Below are 14,958 nucleotides of genomic sequence, written 5' to 3'. Positions count from 1 at the left end.
GCCCACGTGAAACAGCAGCAGCGGATAATAGTCAGTGGACTGTACAAGGCTTGGTAGCCTCTCGGTGACATCCCTGATGCGAGCCCCCGGTAAGCAGCACACCTCTCTAGAGAGCGTGTCCGGTCGGCAAATGGGTGCCTCTGTACTGCTCAGAAGAGAGTCGCCTACTACCATCAACCGTTGCCTTTTCTTAGTTGCGCTGGTTGTTACACGGGGGGCAGAATTGGGCTGCATTACTCAGCTCCAGCGCTTTTCCTGGTGTGACAGGACTTTCCTCTTCGGCCTGCAGAGTGGTTGTTTCTTGCAGATCATTGGTAGAAATGCTGCCTAGCACTGAATAAAAGTGTCTTTGCAGAATCTTCACAGGATGAGGATTTTTCACAGTTTTTTGTTTTACTTTGAACTGTTCTAGCAAGCCAACTTTTAATCCACTTCATATGTGCTGCCTTGAATTTGTTTAGGACTAATATTATGTACAATACCAAGGAAATTCCTCAAAGTCCTAATATTCCTAGTATCAGCATGCACTTGTCAATGACACATTTATTTTTGAAACCACATCATTCATTTTATATGATTGCTCTATTAACCTTTTAAAATACTGTTAAAGCATCAGCTATTTCCCAGTCCTTTTGAACTTTCTTAGCTTTCCAGGGTTTGTTAAAGTCAACATTAGTAGTTCAAAACATTAGTTGAGTACTTTTAATAGTCTAAAATACAGTTTATTGTGTCCTGTGGGTTTAAAAATGTTTAGCAGTTGATGTTTAACATCCATTGTAGTTACTGTTGAAATTTTTTATTCTGATTCCTAAACTGTAGCACTTCAAAATTAGAGGAAATAAACTTTCCCTTTCATCCTCTTCACTGTAAGCCCAGTCTTGCAAACATTTTGTATGGGCAAATCTCTGTCTCCGAATGGAGACACAGCAAAGCAAATTTGGGACCAGATGAAAACACATTGGATAGGAGGGAGAAAGAGCTGAGCTGCTCCAGACCCACCCACGTACATTTGAATCTGCATGAACCGTACTGATTTATGCATTGTGGAACATCCTTCTGGTTCAGGGTTTGTGTTTATCCCAGGTCCTACTTGACATTGAAAGACATGGACAAAGAGTTAGTGAGTAGGATTTGTTTACATAATTTCAATTTGAATTTTTATTTAAAATCCTAAAATATTTTTAAGAGCCCATTCCCTTACCATTCTTTTGTTGATGTCCATAACATAGGTCTTCCTCCATAGCTGACACTTCTTACTCTTTGTTTTTCAAAACTTGGAGCAAAAGCTCTTTGTATCATTTATGGAAGCAGAAGGGGAAGGGTGTAAAATACATTCTTCCCACTCATAGAGCAGAGTTGGAAATGTTCTTAGCACCCACCAGTCTAAAAGAAGGTCTCTGTCCAGCCACACTTCACTACCTTAGCTTATTCCAGGAGGAGAGTGGAAGATAGACAACCATACCCTCACTCTCAAGTCTTGCAGTAGGCAGTGATACCCCATTCCTTGGAGGTATTAAGAGGAAGAAAGGTGACAGCATCTGTTCTTCAGATGTCATGATTTCCAATCCATCGCATATGAAGCCTTAGCCAGGTCACCACATACTTCATAACAAGAGTACGAACAAGTTCTGTATCTGTGACCTCTCCGTGTTATATAACATTAGTGCAGTCTTCCACTGTAAAGGACGCTTCATTTCAATGTCCTAGTATGTAGATTCACAGCTGTGTTAAAAGCTGAAATTGTGAAACTTGCTGAGAATTTTTTGTGGTAATAAATATTGAAGATGGGCCTCTTAACTTTGCTTTCAACATCGTCATGTGGACCTCCCATCTAGTCTGGTTTAAAGTGTCTTTTCTCCTTCTCACATCGGCCAGAGGATAGGGAAGCTTCCTTTTGATCTGTTGCCCTGAGTAGTCTAATCTGTTAGGCTCACGAATTTGATCCTCGCTCTTTCTCATTGCACAGCACTAGATAGTTAAAAGAAGGATTCAGCAGTGTTTGACTATCACAACATAGCAAGTACTGCTGCAAGACAGCTCAGAAAATGCTATTTTTTGTAGTCATAAAAATCACAGAAAGCATGAACATCAGATAGAGAACATTCTGTTTTCACATCTCAGTCTATTGTTTCAGGCATTTCACAGACTAAGGAAGCTTCTTCCATCACTTAATGTCTCAGTTGATGTGAACTAAGTCTTGTCTTCAGGAGCTTAAGTATACATGTGCACTCTAGTGCATGTGTACTCATGGTCCAGCTGGGTGTCATTGCTTTACAGTACCTATTGGAGTGCTCTGAGGCCCCAGGCATCCAGCCCAGGATACAAATGTCACATCTGTCCCAACCTGCTCGAGCTTTTCTTGTCCGCTAGGCAGTGCTCCCAGCAATGCCCAGCTGTTCCTTGTTAATTACCGTAAATATTAATTGTCCTTTTTATACAGTTAGCAAGCAGTAGGTTGTTGAATGATGAAGTATTTTGAGAGAGTTGCATTTATTTTCTTTTTGGGGATGCTTCCTTTGTGACTCTTAAGATGTAACTTAAGTAGCTGACAGAACTTGATCTTCAGATTTCAAAAACTATCCCTTATTCAAGACAGAGATGTTCAAGTTCAGAAGATGTGTTCTCTGTTCAGAAGAGGGGCACGTTGCACCTAGATGACGTTCTTCAGTCAAACCCCAAAAGCAAGTCTAGAGTGAAGGGAGTAGCTCACGGAGAAGTGCATAAATTTGGCCTTTGCTGGCTCTCCTGGTGCCAGCCACAGTGATTTTGTCACTCTGGAAATGCTCCTGCAACCATTTACTCCTCAACAGTTATGAAATTACAGAAAGATATAACTCAAAAGGGAATTTCACACAACATTTGCAAAACAAATGTTTTCCCCCAGGAAATAAATAATCCAAACCCTTTTAAGCCTTCTTGCTCTTCATAGTAAAAATGGCTTTCCTTTAAAAAGAACTCAACTTTTATGTACCATATGGTCAAAAAAATCCTATAATCATCATGACATCAGTTTTGTCACAGTCTAGGATAATTGAAGCAACAGGGTTTGGCCTTTGCTGGCTCTCCTGGTGCCAGCCACAGTGATTTTGTCACTCTGGAAATGCTCCTGCAACCATTTACTCCTCAACAGTTATGAAATTACAGAAAGATATAACTCAAAAGGGAATTTCACACAACATTTGCAAAACAACCCCCAGCCCCCAGGAAATAAATAATCCAAACCCTTTTAAGCCTTCTTGCTCTTCATATGGCTTTCCTTTAAAAAGAACTCAACTTTTATGTACCATATGGTCAAAAAAATCCTATACATCATGACAAAGGGAGTAGCTCACGGAGAAGTGCATAAATTTGGCCTTTGCTGGCTCTCCTGGTGCCAGCCACAGTGATTTTGTCACTCTGGAAATGCTCCTGCAACCATTTACTCCTCAACAGTTATGAAATTACAGAAAGATATAACTCAAAAGGGAATTTCACACAACATTTGCAAAACAAATGTTTTCCCCCAGGAAATAAATAATCCAAACCCTTTTAAGCCTTCTTGCTCTTCATAGTAAAAATGGCTTTCCTTTAAAAAGAACTCAACTTTTATGTACCATATGGTCAAAAAAATCCTATAATCATCATGACATCAGTTTTGTCACAGTCTAGGATAATTGAAGCAACAGGGCTAATGCTATAGATCTTAGTATCATCTTCAGTGGCAGAATTTTCAGCAGATCCAATCTTTCCTATACCAGTACTTTCAGAACAAATGAGGCTTGTACGGTTAACCACATCAGGCTCCCTAGCAGCAGAAGCCACGGTATCACACCAGTCCTCAATGCCAGTTTGCGTGATTGTTAGACCACCACTCTGGCAGCTGTCAGAGACTTACTGGTTTCTGCTCTGTCAGTTATTTCTGCATTTTTCTCGCTGGATCGTGCCACAGGGATAAACTTCTGATCTGTCAGTAGTATTAGTGAAGGAATTAACCCAACAGGAATGAAGACCAGCACTTCTCTTCCATTACCTTCAGAACGCACAGGCTCAATAGAGGGCAGTGGAGAAATTTCACCATCCAAATGATGGCTCCAAGTGCAAGTAAGGAGCAGGGCCCTACCAATGATAATGCAGTCTTCTCCCTGTAACCCACTGCACTGGCTTTTAGCTAGTACCTTCACCTTGGCCGTATGGGGATTGCCAGATCTTCACTGGCTACATGGCTGAGGTGTAGATTCACATCACTATAACCATTCAAGCATGCAAGCACTGCAGCATCTCAAGTCAGGAACATATTCAGAAAACCATACAGAAACACATACATATTCAGAAACACAACTATTTCAGATTACTGTTTATATTATCGTCTTCCCCAGATGAGGCTCCTAATCCTACAAATTCTGCCTTTTCTAACTGTGATTTCAATAATTTTGTTTTTAGAAAAGTTTTTTGTTGAAGAAAACTTTGGAAAGCTGTCAGATGTTATTTCAGTACCTGGATGGAGGACTTCAATGTTATCAAATATTGCTGTGTTCAGTACAGCTGCTTTAACAGTCCTGTATCACTTACACATCAGCTTAAAAAAAAAAAAAGTTGAAATACCTACTACAGTCACAGAAGAGCTTGAAGCTTTTCATTTGTCCATTTTGTTGAAAACAAAAGACAGTCTCACTTTTATTTAGAGGGAAAAGCTATTTCACTGTCCAGTTTTAAACCTGAATTAGAAGTTGCAAGCTGATTAATCTATGTATTTATTGCTTGAATCTGTATTGTAGCGAACTGCATAGTTTGCACTGTGTAGATAGCAAGGAGACAACTGTGTGCAGCAGACGTGACCTCCACATCCACGATAACTGCTTTCATTATATGCAGGATCCTCTGCCTGTGTGTTCTCAGTATATCTAGTTTTAGTGCAAAATACAGTTGTGGACATTTGGGGTGTAATTTGTTGTAGGTATCAGAAAAGTAATGGAGAGGGGTAGTAATTCACTTCTGTAATAGATCTTGTGGATGGCAAGGAGAGTAGTAAATGCCTTTTTAATGACACTTCAATCCTTCAACTCTAATAAGCCTTGGAGTACTCTGACCAGTTACAGGTCATGCACTTTGAAGGAAGTTGTGAACCCATCAGATGGTTATGTGTGGACGTACAAAGGAGATTTCTGGAAAGAAGATAGGAATAATGTCTCCATGGTAAAGAAGATAATTGTCTTTATTATTATAGGACTCAAACTGTAACGAGATTCTAGTTACAAGAAAAACTGTCTAATGCTGAAGACAGTAAGTACTGCAGTAGATTGGTGGGGATTGTGAACCTCTCTGAAAGAGTCTTAAGTAAATGTGTTGTTCTGTGTAGTTTGCAAACTTTGGAAAGTTAGGTCAGCTGTTCTTCCTGCTACCAGAAGAATACCATTTATAAGTCACAAGCAACAATGTATATTGGTACAAATGTGCAAAGAAAAAGTAGCAGTTGCCTCACCTATAAAATAATAATGTTTTTTGTGAACAGCTGCTCTAACCCTTACCCATCTTTGACCATGTGCATTCAGAAAGCTGCTATGGAGAAGCAGCTAGAAGGTGGCTGGAGCATTCCTATCACTATCTATTAAAGACTGACAGTATAGGTGCTGCCTTTACATATGTTGCTGACCAAAAGTTTCCAACATGGATGTATTTTTCTGAGTACACACAGACTGTACAGCAGAACAAATAGCTACTTCTCAGAGTTAACAGGTAGACAAACATTGTTTGAACCATAAAATATGTGCTGAATTCTCAGCTAAAAATGCAATGTTATCTATGTCGTGATTTTCCTATGTTTGAACTCATTAGCATCGATTAGCAGTTAGGGTAATTTTTTGTGTACATTGAAATTAGATTCTTATAGCTGTTTGTTCCTGTAGTGCTCAGAAGTGAATTTGAAAGAAGAAAATTCTTTTTGTTTTGAAAACAATACTTTATTCTTTGAAGGAGAGTTAGTATGTAAAACTTGAATGTGAAACAGTATTTGAAAGTTCTCTTAATCTTCTTGTAGGCCATAGAAAAACATCTCATCAGAAAGTCCAATGGAGGACTGACCTTCATTGGGGAGTGGAAGAACGGGCACCTTGAAAGAAAGATGGGCCATTTGACCTGTTTTGCAGGGGGAATGTTTGCCCTTGGAGCAGATGGTTCCAGAGATGATAAAGCTGGACATTATTTGCAGCTTGGAGCTGAAATTGCACATACATGTCATGAGTCATATGACAGAACAAGTAAGATACATTGCTAATCTAGTTATTTCTGTAGTTGAAATAAAGAAATTGTTGTAATTATTTTTAAGATTTGTTATGGACCTATGCCTTGTCTAACATGCACTGGTTTTATACCAGTATAATTTTTTTAACATCCATGTATTTACTTCTGATCTACATCATGGTGAGTAAATGTAAAACCAAACTTTATGTGGTTCCTTCTGGCACGTTTATCCCTATTTTTGGATCAGTCAGCTAAGATAGGTTATATGGGTGCAGGGAGGAAGGAGTGTGTGTGAAGTCTTGTTCTTCCAGATATATAGGGCAGTTTTTCATTTCATATATACTGTTCTTACGGTTATGTAGAGTGAAAAATTTGTAAATACACCTTTTAGTGCTTTTACTGATAGTACATTCTGGGTAAGTACAATTAAACTAGAGAGGATGAAGTTTAGTATGCAAACTGAGAGATGGCCAAAGACCTGACTAGTGAGGAAGCAATATCAGAGTTCACTGTTGGGCTGGAATTTTCTCAAGTTCAGTCTTTTGGACCAGGTTTATTTTACATCTTTAATAGTGACCTTGATGCATAAAGTTGAAGTGTGCTGATTACACTTACAGTACCCGTAAAGTCATAAGACACAATTAAAACAGAAGAGTCTCAGAATAGTAAACAGGAAGATCTTGAGGACTGGACTGTCAGAAATAAGTAGTTCACTAGAAAAAAGGCAGGAGCTCTTTCTCTAAACTGGGAATTGAAAAATACCAGTGCAGTCCTAGTCTGTATCAGGTGAAGAATTTTCAGCAGAGATTAGAGAATATTAACAATGCCTTAGAAGACACGTATAATTTGTCATCCAGAATACACTGTACAAATCTGAATTTCGAGCAGAACAAATGCAGAGAAGGACCAACAGAACGATTAGAGTGACAGAGCTTTTATCTTACAATGGGAAAATAAGAGAGGTCGGCCTGCTCAGACTAGAAAAATAATGCCAAAAGGAATAAATTTGTTGTCATCTCAAGGGGTAAACACTGAAAAGAAATAGATTTATTTTAAGTTATAAACAACGCAGTTCTACCAAGAGCAAGATTTGTAAGCTCGCCATGAATAAATGTGGGTTGGAAATTGGAAATGGCTTTGTGTAGCCATCAGAGGAGTGAGCTTCTGAAATAACTTCCTAGTAGAAGTAATGGTAACTAAAACTCAGGCAGTTTTAAGACGAGAATTCATGTATTTATTTATAGGATTACTCAGTATCATTGTATAATTGCCTGTCATTTTAAAGATTTCAGTCACATAAGTGATACTTTTACCTGGGTAGCAACAGCATTAAAAAAAAGGAGAAGGAAAAAGTATAAGGATACTTAAGGAAAAAGGTAGGACATAGTAGCTATTGTTGCAGTCTGAAAAACTGCATTTAAACTTTTAATTTGACACTTAAGAATAAGCAATGCTAAATTTACAGTTGTTTGTGCAGTCCTAATTTTATTCCTTCAGATGTTTATTCTGTACCCTAAATACGCCAAAAGATGTGGGGGATAAACGTTTTGGTTACATATTTAATGACTGTATAAGAACACACACATGCAAGAAACAGACTGAAAGTTTTACAGACAGCTATAAATTTGCAATGCCCTAGTTTTCTTTTGTTCAGTCATGCAATCTCAGGAATGTGGATTTTTTGTTTGATTTTTTTTTTTTTTTTTTGCCTGGGCTGATTTTTCAAAGAAAATAAAGAACCGTTACGTGCAAAATGTCAACTTCTTCATTATGCTTTAACAGCAGGATTTGAGACATAATTGTACACTTTAATGACAAAACTAGCTGGTTGCAGAAAAACTCTCTTTCAGAGGGCAGACAGTCATCCTGGTTCAGCTGATAAGTTTATGTTTCAGTCAGCAAAGGGGAGAGCCTGATCTCTTTCTCCTGTAGACGTAGGAGAACTCTTGCACCATTTGGTGTCCCCAGAGGAGACAGCAATGTGCTGAGGCTGCGTGCTGAGGATAGAGAGCTCTCTTCTTCAGATAAACCAACCAGAGCTGTCCTTTCCTGTGTCTTCCCAGGGTTGCTCATAATAAACCGCAGTATATGCCTGGGTTTATAATATTCTAGTATAAAAATACTACTTTATGAAGCAACCTAAATTTCCATAAGGGCTGAGCATAAGGAAAAAAAAAAGCTGTTTCAGGGTCCAGTCTCAGGAAAATCGAAACAGAATTTCACAGAATAAAAGCACTTCTGGAAAAGAAGAGCATTATATTGTCAACTGTCAGCAACCTGTTGCACATATTGCAGGTATGAAAGCCTGTTTAAAAAAAAAAAAAGAGAATTTGATATTTCAGAGAGCTTCAGGCAAACTAAATTCTACATTTGCTACTGTCTTTACAATAATGTTATCATATAAATCATGGAATACCATCTCCTGAAATTCTGGTTTGAAACCATGCTTTCCATGTCTTGCATAAATAAACAAACATGGTGACATGACAGATGATTTAGGGTCCAGGACTTCTGAGTTTTCAGATAAATGCCATTGGAGTAACTTTGATCTGGACAGATTTTGCCGGTGTGGTAATAAGTAAAATGCTCGTCTTGCAGTGACCGTCCACATGCCTATTTAGCATTGAGGTGATTTTCTGCCATGACATTTGTGACTGGAGGTTCTTGATGTATTAGGATTTTTTAAGGCAATAATAGTATCCTCTCAGATCACTTTCCCCTCTCATACATTACCCTATGTCTTCAGACAAAACTCAGTCACCCTCTATAAGGCAGAGTGTTTGTGGTGACTTCAGCCTTCTTTAACAAAACAAGACTTTACATATTTTGTCAAGCTAATATAGCCCTTTCACTTGGTCTTGTCTGTTTGCCTCTCTTATTCATTTACTTGCCTTTGGGACTGAAGTTATGACAATTGATGTGAGAAGTCACCTGTTGAATTATGATTGCCCAGACTCTCTTTCTAAGACCATCTCTCTGGTCCCTTGGATGCATTTGCTTCTCTGGATGGCTTCTGAGACCCTTGAGGTCTTAGGCCATTATGAATCCTTCTCCGCTTTCTGGTCTACCCCTCGATGTCAAGCATTCTGTCGCCATCCAGTTTGTGCTCTCAGCAGTAGATGGTGTTTAGGAGCTGGTGTCCCAGCAGGCAGTTATACACTCCTCTCCCAGCTGTCAGGTGGAGGAGTGGATTGTATTGCAAGAATCCCACACAAGCTTAGCTGGGTTACAGTGCTCCCAAACATACTGTAACCCATTCCCCAACTCAAATACTTCTTTTAGGTTCCCCAGACGCATGATGAAAAGATGCGTGTTTTGCCACAAATTATTGGGGGAGGATTGAGGTCCACCCTGCAGATACAAAAGCATCCTGCTTTTTCACCTCTTTACTGGTGGAAAAAATATCCTCCACTGCCCATCCTTTCTTTCCATTTTGGCAACAGCAATCACTTTGCCATGTAACCAGCAAAAGTTGCCACGCAGTCACAGATTTGCACAGTAATGTTGTAGACTAATTTATTTGCCTTAGTCTTGGCATCATTGGAGTGAGAGCTTTCTACTGACATTTTGGGTATTCCTTAGTCCCCTGGAATGTGTATCGGTGATCCCTTGCAGGTTTTTTGGATGCTCACAGTGCATCATTGGGGCTTGCTGAAGACTTTAGGACATTTCTTAACTTGATTGAAAGTGTGGCACAAGTTAAAGCACACCATCACCTTTTGGACATTGTTGCTGGCATGACACCATGCCACATCTCCCAACATATAAATAAGACCAACCTCATATCTGTGAAGCTACCTTAGAGAGGCCACAGCCTATTGCACCTACATGTCTTGCTGGGTCAAGCAAAGATACTCAATCTCAGCCCACATGACTCAGTTTCTTCCTCATTACAAACGATAATGGTGTTAGGTAGTTGCTGCTGCTTTAGTCAGGATTAATCAATACTAAGATGAATAGTTTTTTCATAGAGGCAGATGTGGAGGAAGGGTAAGACCCCATTTTGGACTTAGAGGACTGCATGTGTTCATGTGTAAGCTCAGTTCAGGATGGTGATGGAGGCTCTACAGAGAGGAGAGGACTTTTGTCTCTTGAATTCAAGGATACCTTGTTCTACATCTCAGTCAAAATAGATAACAGGAGGTATGTCTTGTGGTAGAAACAGACCCATTCCGGTTCAAAAGTCAGTTGCTTGACTTCTGTACAGATCAGAGGTTTTTCATAAGGTACCTGGCCATCATAGTAACCCAACTTGGGTGAAAGTATCTGCTTTTGTTACCCAAGTGACTGAGTAATTAAAAGCAGGTTAATCATTCCCTTCAGGTTAGCTTGGGACTTTTTAGCTTTGGACAGTTAAACTCAGTCGACACGCTGCTGTTTTTTGGGATCAAGATCATTCCAGACCTACCCCCTGAGAAAATGTTGCTATCCTACACACACTATTTTCTCACATCAGGCCCAGGTTTCATTGTCCAAATGTAAGGTGGTCTGTCTACATGTGACATTGTTACTTGCGTGATTTTGATCTGCCTCTGAGCAAGGGATTTGCGTTTCCAGGATCCATTGAACTGGTTGGCATGACACCTCCGAGGCTCTTCCTCTCTTCAGGAAACTGTGGATGCATGTGGCACCCCTTGGGAACACCAAGGATTTGAAAAGTCTTATTGATGGTCAAAGTCAGAAAACTTAACTGTAACCAGAATAGTCTTGTGATGTGTAATCTACACATGCCTCTGCTTCCTACCTACTCTGCTTTTTTCTGTACCGTAACCTATTGATAGATTATTGCTGCAGTCATCCTAAATCTCCCATGCTATGACAGTAGATTTCAAGATTTTTCTGTAGTCCAGTGTGCTCTCGATTTGGAGAGAAGATTGAGAGAACCAAAGATAGAGGGCATGCTCTGATCTGTGTGCTCATGTACCAGCACAGCACAAGGAATCATAATGCTGTCAGTGGCACTGGTAAGGCAAAAAGAATACAGCTTCATGTGCTTATGGTGCAAGGTTTCTCAATGTTTAAGTTTGTGTGTGGACTGCACATCTTGAGGTATTCCGGTTGCTGGGAATCAGTTCTTTGTTTTACATGCTTAACATGTACCACTGAGAAACGTGGTAAAGTGAAATCCATAAATGATAAAAAAAAAAAAAGTCCAATGAAATTGAAAGAACAGAAAGACCACTAACAAATCAATCTGAATAATTAGCTTTCATAGGTATTGTAGAGGTTAGATTAATAAGCAAAATTACCTATATAGATGGCAGCATGTGCTGATTTATAGCACACTATTTTTAGTAAAATACACCATCCCTTATACATAAGAATTTTCCCAGCCATTAGCTGATAGTATGTAAAGTATTGACTGACTACAGGCAGGTTATTTTAGGATGAAGTTTTTTGCACGTCTTTAAAGTTTCTTGACAAGAACTGTCCTCAGAATCTGGGTACAGCTTTAGCTGTTCTTATATGTGTGACAATTCCAATGCAGAATAAGCCAGATGACTAAGATTTCAGCTGAGACATTGTAAGGGTATGAGTAGATGCTGTCTGTGTCCCAAGACTCTCAGTAAGCAGCTAAACAGGCAAAGATGAAGAAACAAGAATAATTACTTGTTTTCATGAGAAGTATAAAATAACAATGTACGTTGATGGAATGGTTCAGAGAGTCTCAAACAAAAGTATTTTGGAGGTTCTCTTCCTCAAATTTTGTATGAGTTAGAGCCTAGAAAGTATTATTATAATTATGAATCCTTTCTTACTTTCAGAAAATTTATTGCTAGATTGACTCTAGTCTTAAAGGAACACACAAAAAATTAAACAATGTTTTCAAAATTATTTCTAAAATTAGATACATAAATATTTATCTAGAAGTCTGAGGATTTGCCCTTATTTTCAGCAGTGCTAAATACAGCTCTCATTGAAGTCAACTTTAAATCAGTTAAAATCTCTTTTTAAATGGTACTGGTTTAGCTTTGCAATTTTGCACTATGATGTGAAATTGTTTCTCATCTGTTCTCCCTGCCTAGACTATAGCCTACCAGCCCCATTAATACTAAAATATCCGGATTAAAGTGTGACCACTATAGCATTGTAAAATGGCCTTAGATGGTTCTTTGCTTAGAAGAATGCTCCCCTGAAAGGTACTATGTTCATAGTAGCTTCTTTATTTTAGTCAGCTATTAGTAGAAGTGCTGTGATTAATTTTACATCCTTGGTTTCAGATGAAAATTCAGTGAGATTGTCACGATATGCAAGGGTCACCCAAAAAATTATACCACCCAAGGATGGAGTGCCCAATAACATTAGAAGTAAATATGAGTAAATAATTAAAGATTTAATGCACCAGCAGGCTACAAAGCAAGAGAAGGTGTCACAGTTTCTGTAGATGATACATCCCTAGAACTGCCTGAAATCCAGCTTCTTTGGTGGATAAGAGTAATACAGCTGACATGGTTTACCTGATTTCCAAAAGGCTTTTTCAAAAGTCCTCTACTAAGGCCCTTTAAGGATATTAAGCAGCTACAGCATAAACAGCAAGTACCTGCATGGAGAAAAGACAATGGTTGTAGTATAACAAATAGGGCAGTATAATAAATAGTCAGTTCTTGCAATGGATGAATGGTGGTTAACCAGTGGTACTCTAATATATTTGATACATCTTTATGTGTACAGATGTGTATAAATGTATAGTATATTTACATTTTATATTTTAATATGTGTATGTATATATAAATAAAAATATATACATATATACACATATATAAATGATCAGGAAAAGGGCAGGAACAGTAAGGTAAGCGTGCTGATAATAACTAAAAAAAAAGCTATTCAGGATAGCAAGGATGAAAGAAAGCTGAAAAATTACACAAGGACCTTAAGAGGTTGAGTAATTGCATAATAAATTACTAAATTAAATTTGGTGTAATTAAATGTAAAGTGAGGCACCTATGAAAAAATTATTCCTAACCTCACATATAAAATGATAAGCTCTTAACTGACCATTACAACTCAGGAAATTGCTCTTGAGATATGAAAATGTCAGCTCAGTAGCAGTCAGGAAAAACAAAGTGAGAAAGAGCAAAATAGAAAATGTCATTATGTCACTGTATTAATCTTGTCCACACTTTTAGTGCTGTATTCAGGCTTGTCCTCTCATTTCACAAATAATATAGTAGAACTGGAAGAGTTGCAGAGAAAGGTTCTACGCCAGAGGTATTAGAGATGTGGAACTCCTTAGCAGAGGTTGTTTTGGATGCTTAAGGCTTATACAGGTTCAAGGAAACACCAGATAAGTACTTGAGAAATAAATCTATTAAGAATTACTGACCACATAAAAAAGTATGTCTAGTTTGGGAGAAGCCTTGAGCTCAGAAAAATTGGAGGCTGGTAGAGAAGCTGGAAAAAAGTATCTCATATACTTGGCCTGTTCTTCCTCTTCCCCATCCTTGTCTGATTTTGGTCATTGCTGGAGACTTGATACTGGACCAGACAGAACTTCCACCTGGTCCAGTATGGCCATCCTTATCTTCTTAATTTTGGATAGGTAGAACTCTGTATCTAATCTCATTGATTTTGCAGTAAAATCTGTAAATTTTTTTTACTGAAACTGGTAAAATGGCCCATTTTGAAAGAAGTATCAAACATTTCTTGATGGAGTTTTCCTTACCACACATGTGGCTGAAGCAGTGTGGTGCTTTTTTCTATTGGCATCCAGAGCTGTACTCCCTTGAAACACAAAGATTAAGGAACTTTTTTTGGACATTTTATGCTGGGGCACACACTGGGAGGTGCTCATATAAGGTTCCCCTTTCAGACTCATGAGACCATGGTTAATTTGAGCCTCTAGCCCATAGGAATTACATGATTAATTGCTTTGATAATTTTTAAAGCTCAAGTGCAGCTTCAAAGTTCAGCAACTTAAAAATTCTCTGCCAAAGCAAAGGGTGGGGTGCAGCTGTAGATAAGAGTGCATTATTTGTGTCAAATTTGAGGAATAATGTGTAGCTGTATAATAAAAAAAAAGTAATTGCATCTTCATATTATAGACAATTTTTCTACAGGTACCTCCTTCTTACATGAATAGTCTTCCAGGTGCTGGCACAGGGCCATTACAGCTTCCTTTAAGGGCTGAAATAGTGGATCTCTTAGTTCAGAGATTTATTTTCAGGTGTGGCTAAGTTTTCATTGCCTAGTTATAAACCCTTTACTTGAGGATCATGTTATGAAGCACTTCAGTTACGGTGGCCTGACAGCACTTCCCTAAACCAAGAGAGTTTGGATAAAGGTGCAGGTTATTTGAGATGGTGGTACCTGGTTTTGTTTTAAGATCTTTTCCCACTGTGCTGGGTGGGATCAAAGGACATCAAAACCTCTGTTGACCCTTTTTTTTTTTTCTTTTGCTTGTAAAGAACCAATGTCGGTCACTTTAATTTTATCCTATAATTGAATGTGTTCATGTGTTTATATTCTTAGCGTTTCATTAGTTTTCAAAAGGATTACTGTACATCTGTCAAGATAGGTAGTTTTCTCACTATCAGGAATTGGATAAATTATTCATAAGGAAAATTATAGGCCTCAACAATAGGAAATATTTATGAGACTGCTTAAAGACAAGCTAGTTTCTGTTTTTCTCACATGGTTGGGATATAGCAGTCTCCTAGCCACCCTTCCTGCAAAGGTTGGTAAGGAATAATTTTTTTTTCCTTCCCCCCCCCCCCCCCCCCCCCCCCCCCTCTCCAAATA

General features: G+C 38.6%; 1 protein-coding gene and 1 long non-coding RNA gene across 2 annotated transcripts in view; one reads left to right on the top strand and one right to left on the bottom strand.

Annotated features, from left to right (window-relative positions):
- The window catches only part of MAN1A2 (mannosidase alpha class 1A member 2), a 162,649-nt gene that overhangs the window by 130,248 nt on the left and 17,443 nt on the right, over window positions 1-14,958 (top strand). The window contains exon 10 of the mRNA XM_009287096.2: window positions 6,014-6,233. Within this exon, the coding sequence (XP_009285371.1) occupies window positions 6,014-6,233 (220 nt within the window). The remainder of the gene's footprint in view (window positions 1-6,013; window positions 6,234-14,958) is intronic.
- The window catches only part of LOC109279703, a 24,472-nt gene continuing 17,525 nt past the window's right edge, over window positions 8,012-14,958 (bottom strand). Inside the window, exon 3 of the long non-coding RNA XR_002086299.1 lies at window positions 8,012-8,022. This is a non-coding gene — a long non-coding RNA (uncharacterized LOC109279703). The remainder of the gene's footprint in view (window positions 8,023-14,958) is intronic.

This window comes from Aptenodytes forsteri, unplaced genomic scaffold, assembly GCF_000699145.1.
Source record: "Aptenodytes forsteri isolate BGI_AS27 unplaced genomic scaffold, ASM69914v1 Scaffold216, whole genome shotgun sequence".
Taxonomy (NCBI): Eukaryota; Metazoa; Chordata; class Aves; order Sphenisciformes; family Spheniscidae; genus Aptenodytes; species Aptenodytes forsteri.
This window is presented reverse-complemented; position numbering and strand designations above follow the sequence as displayed.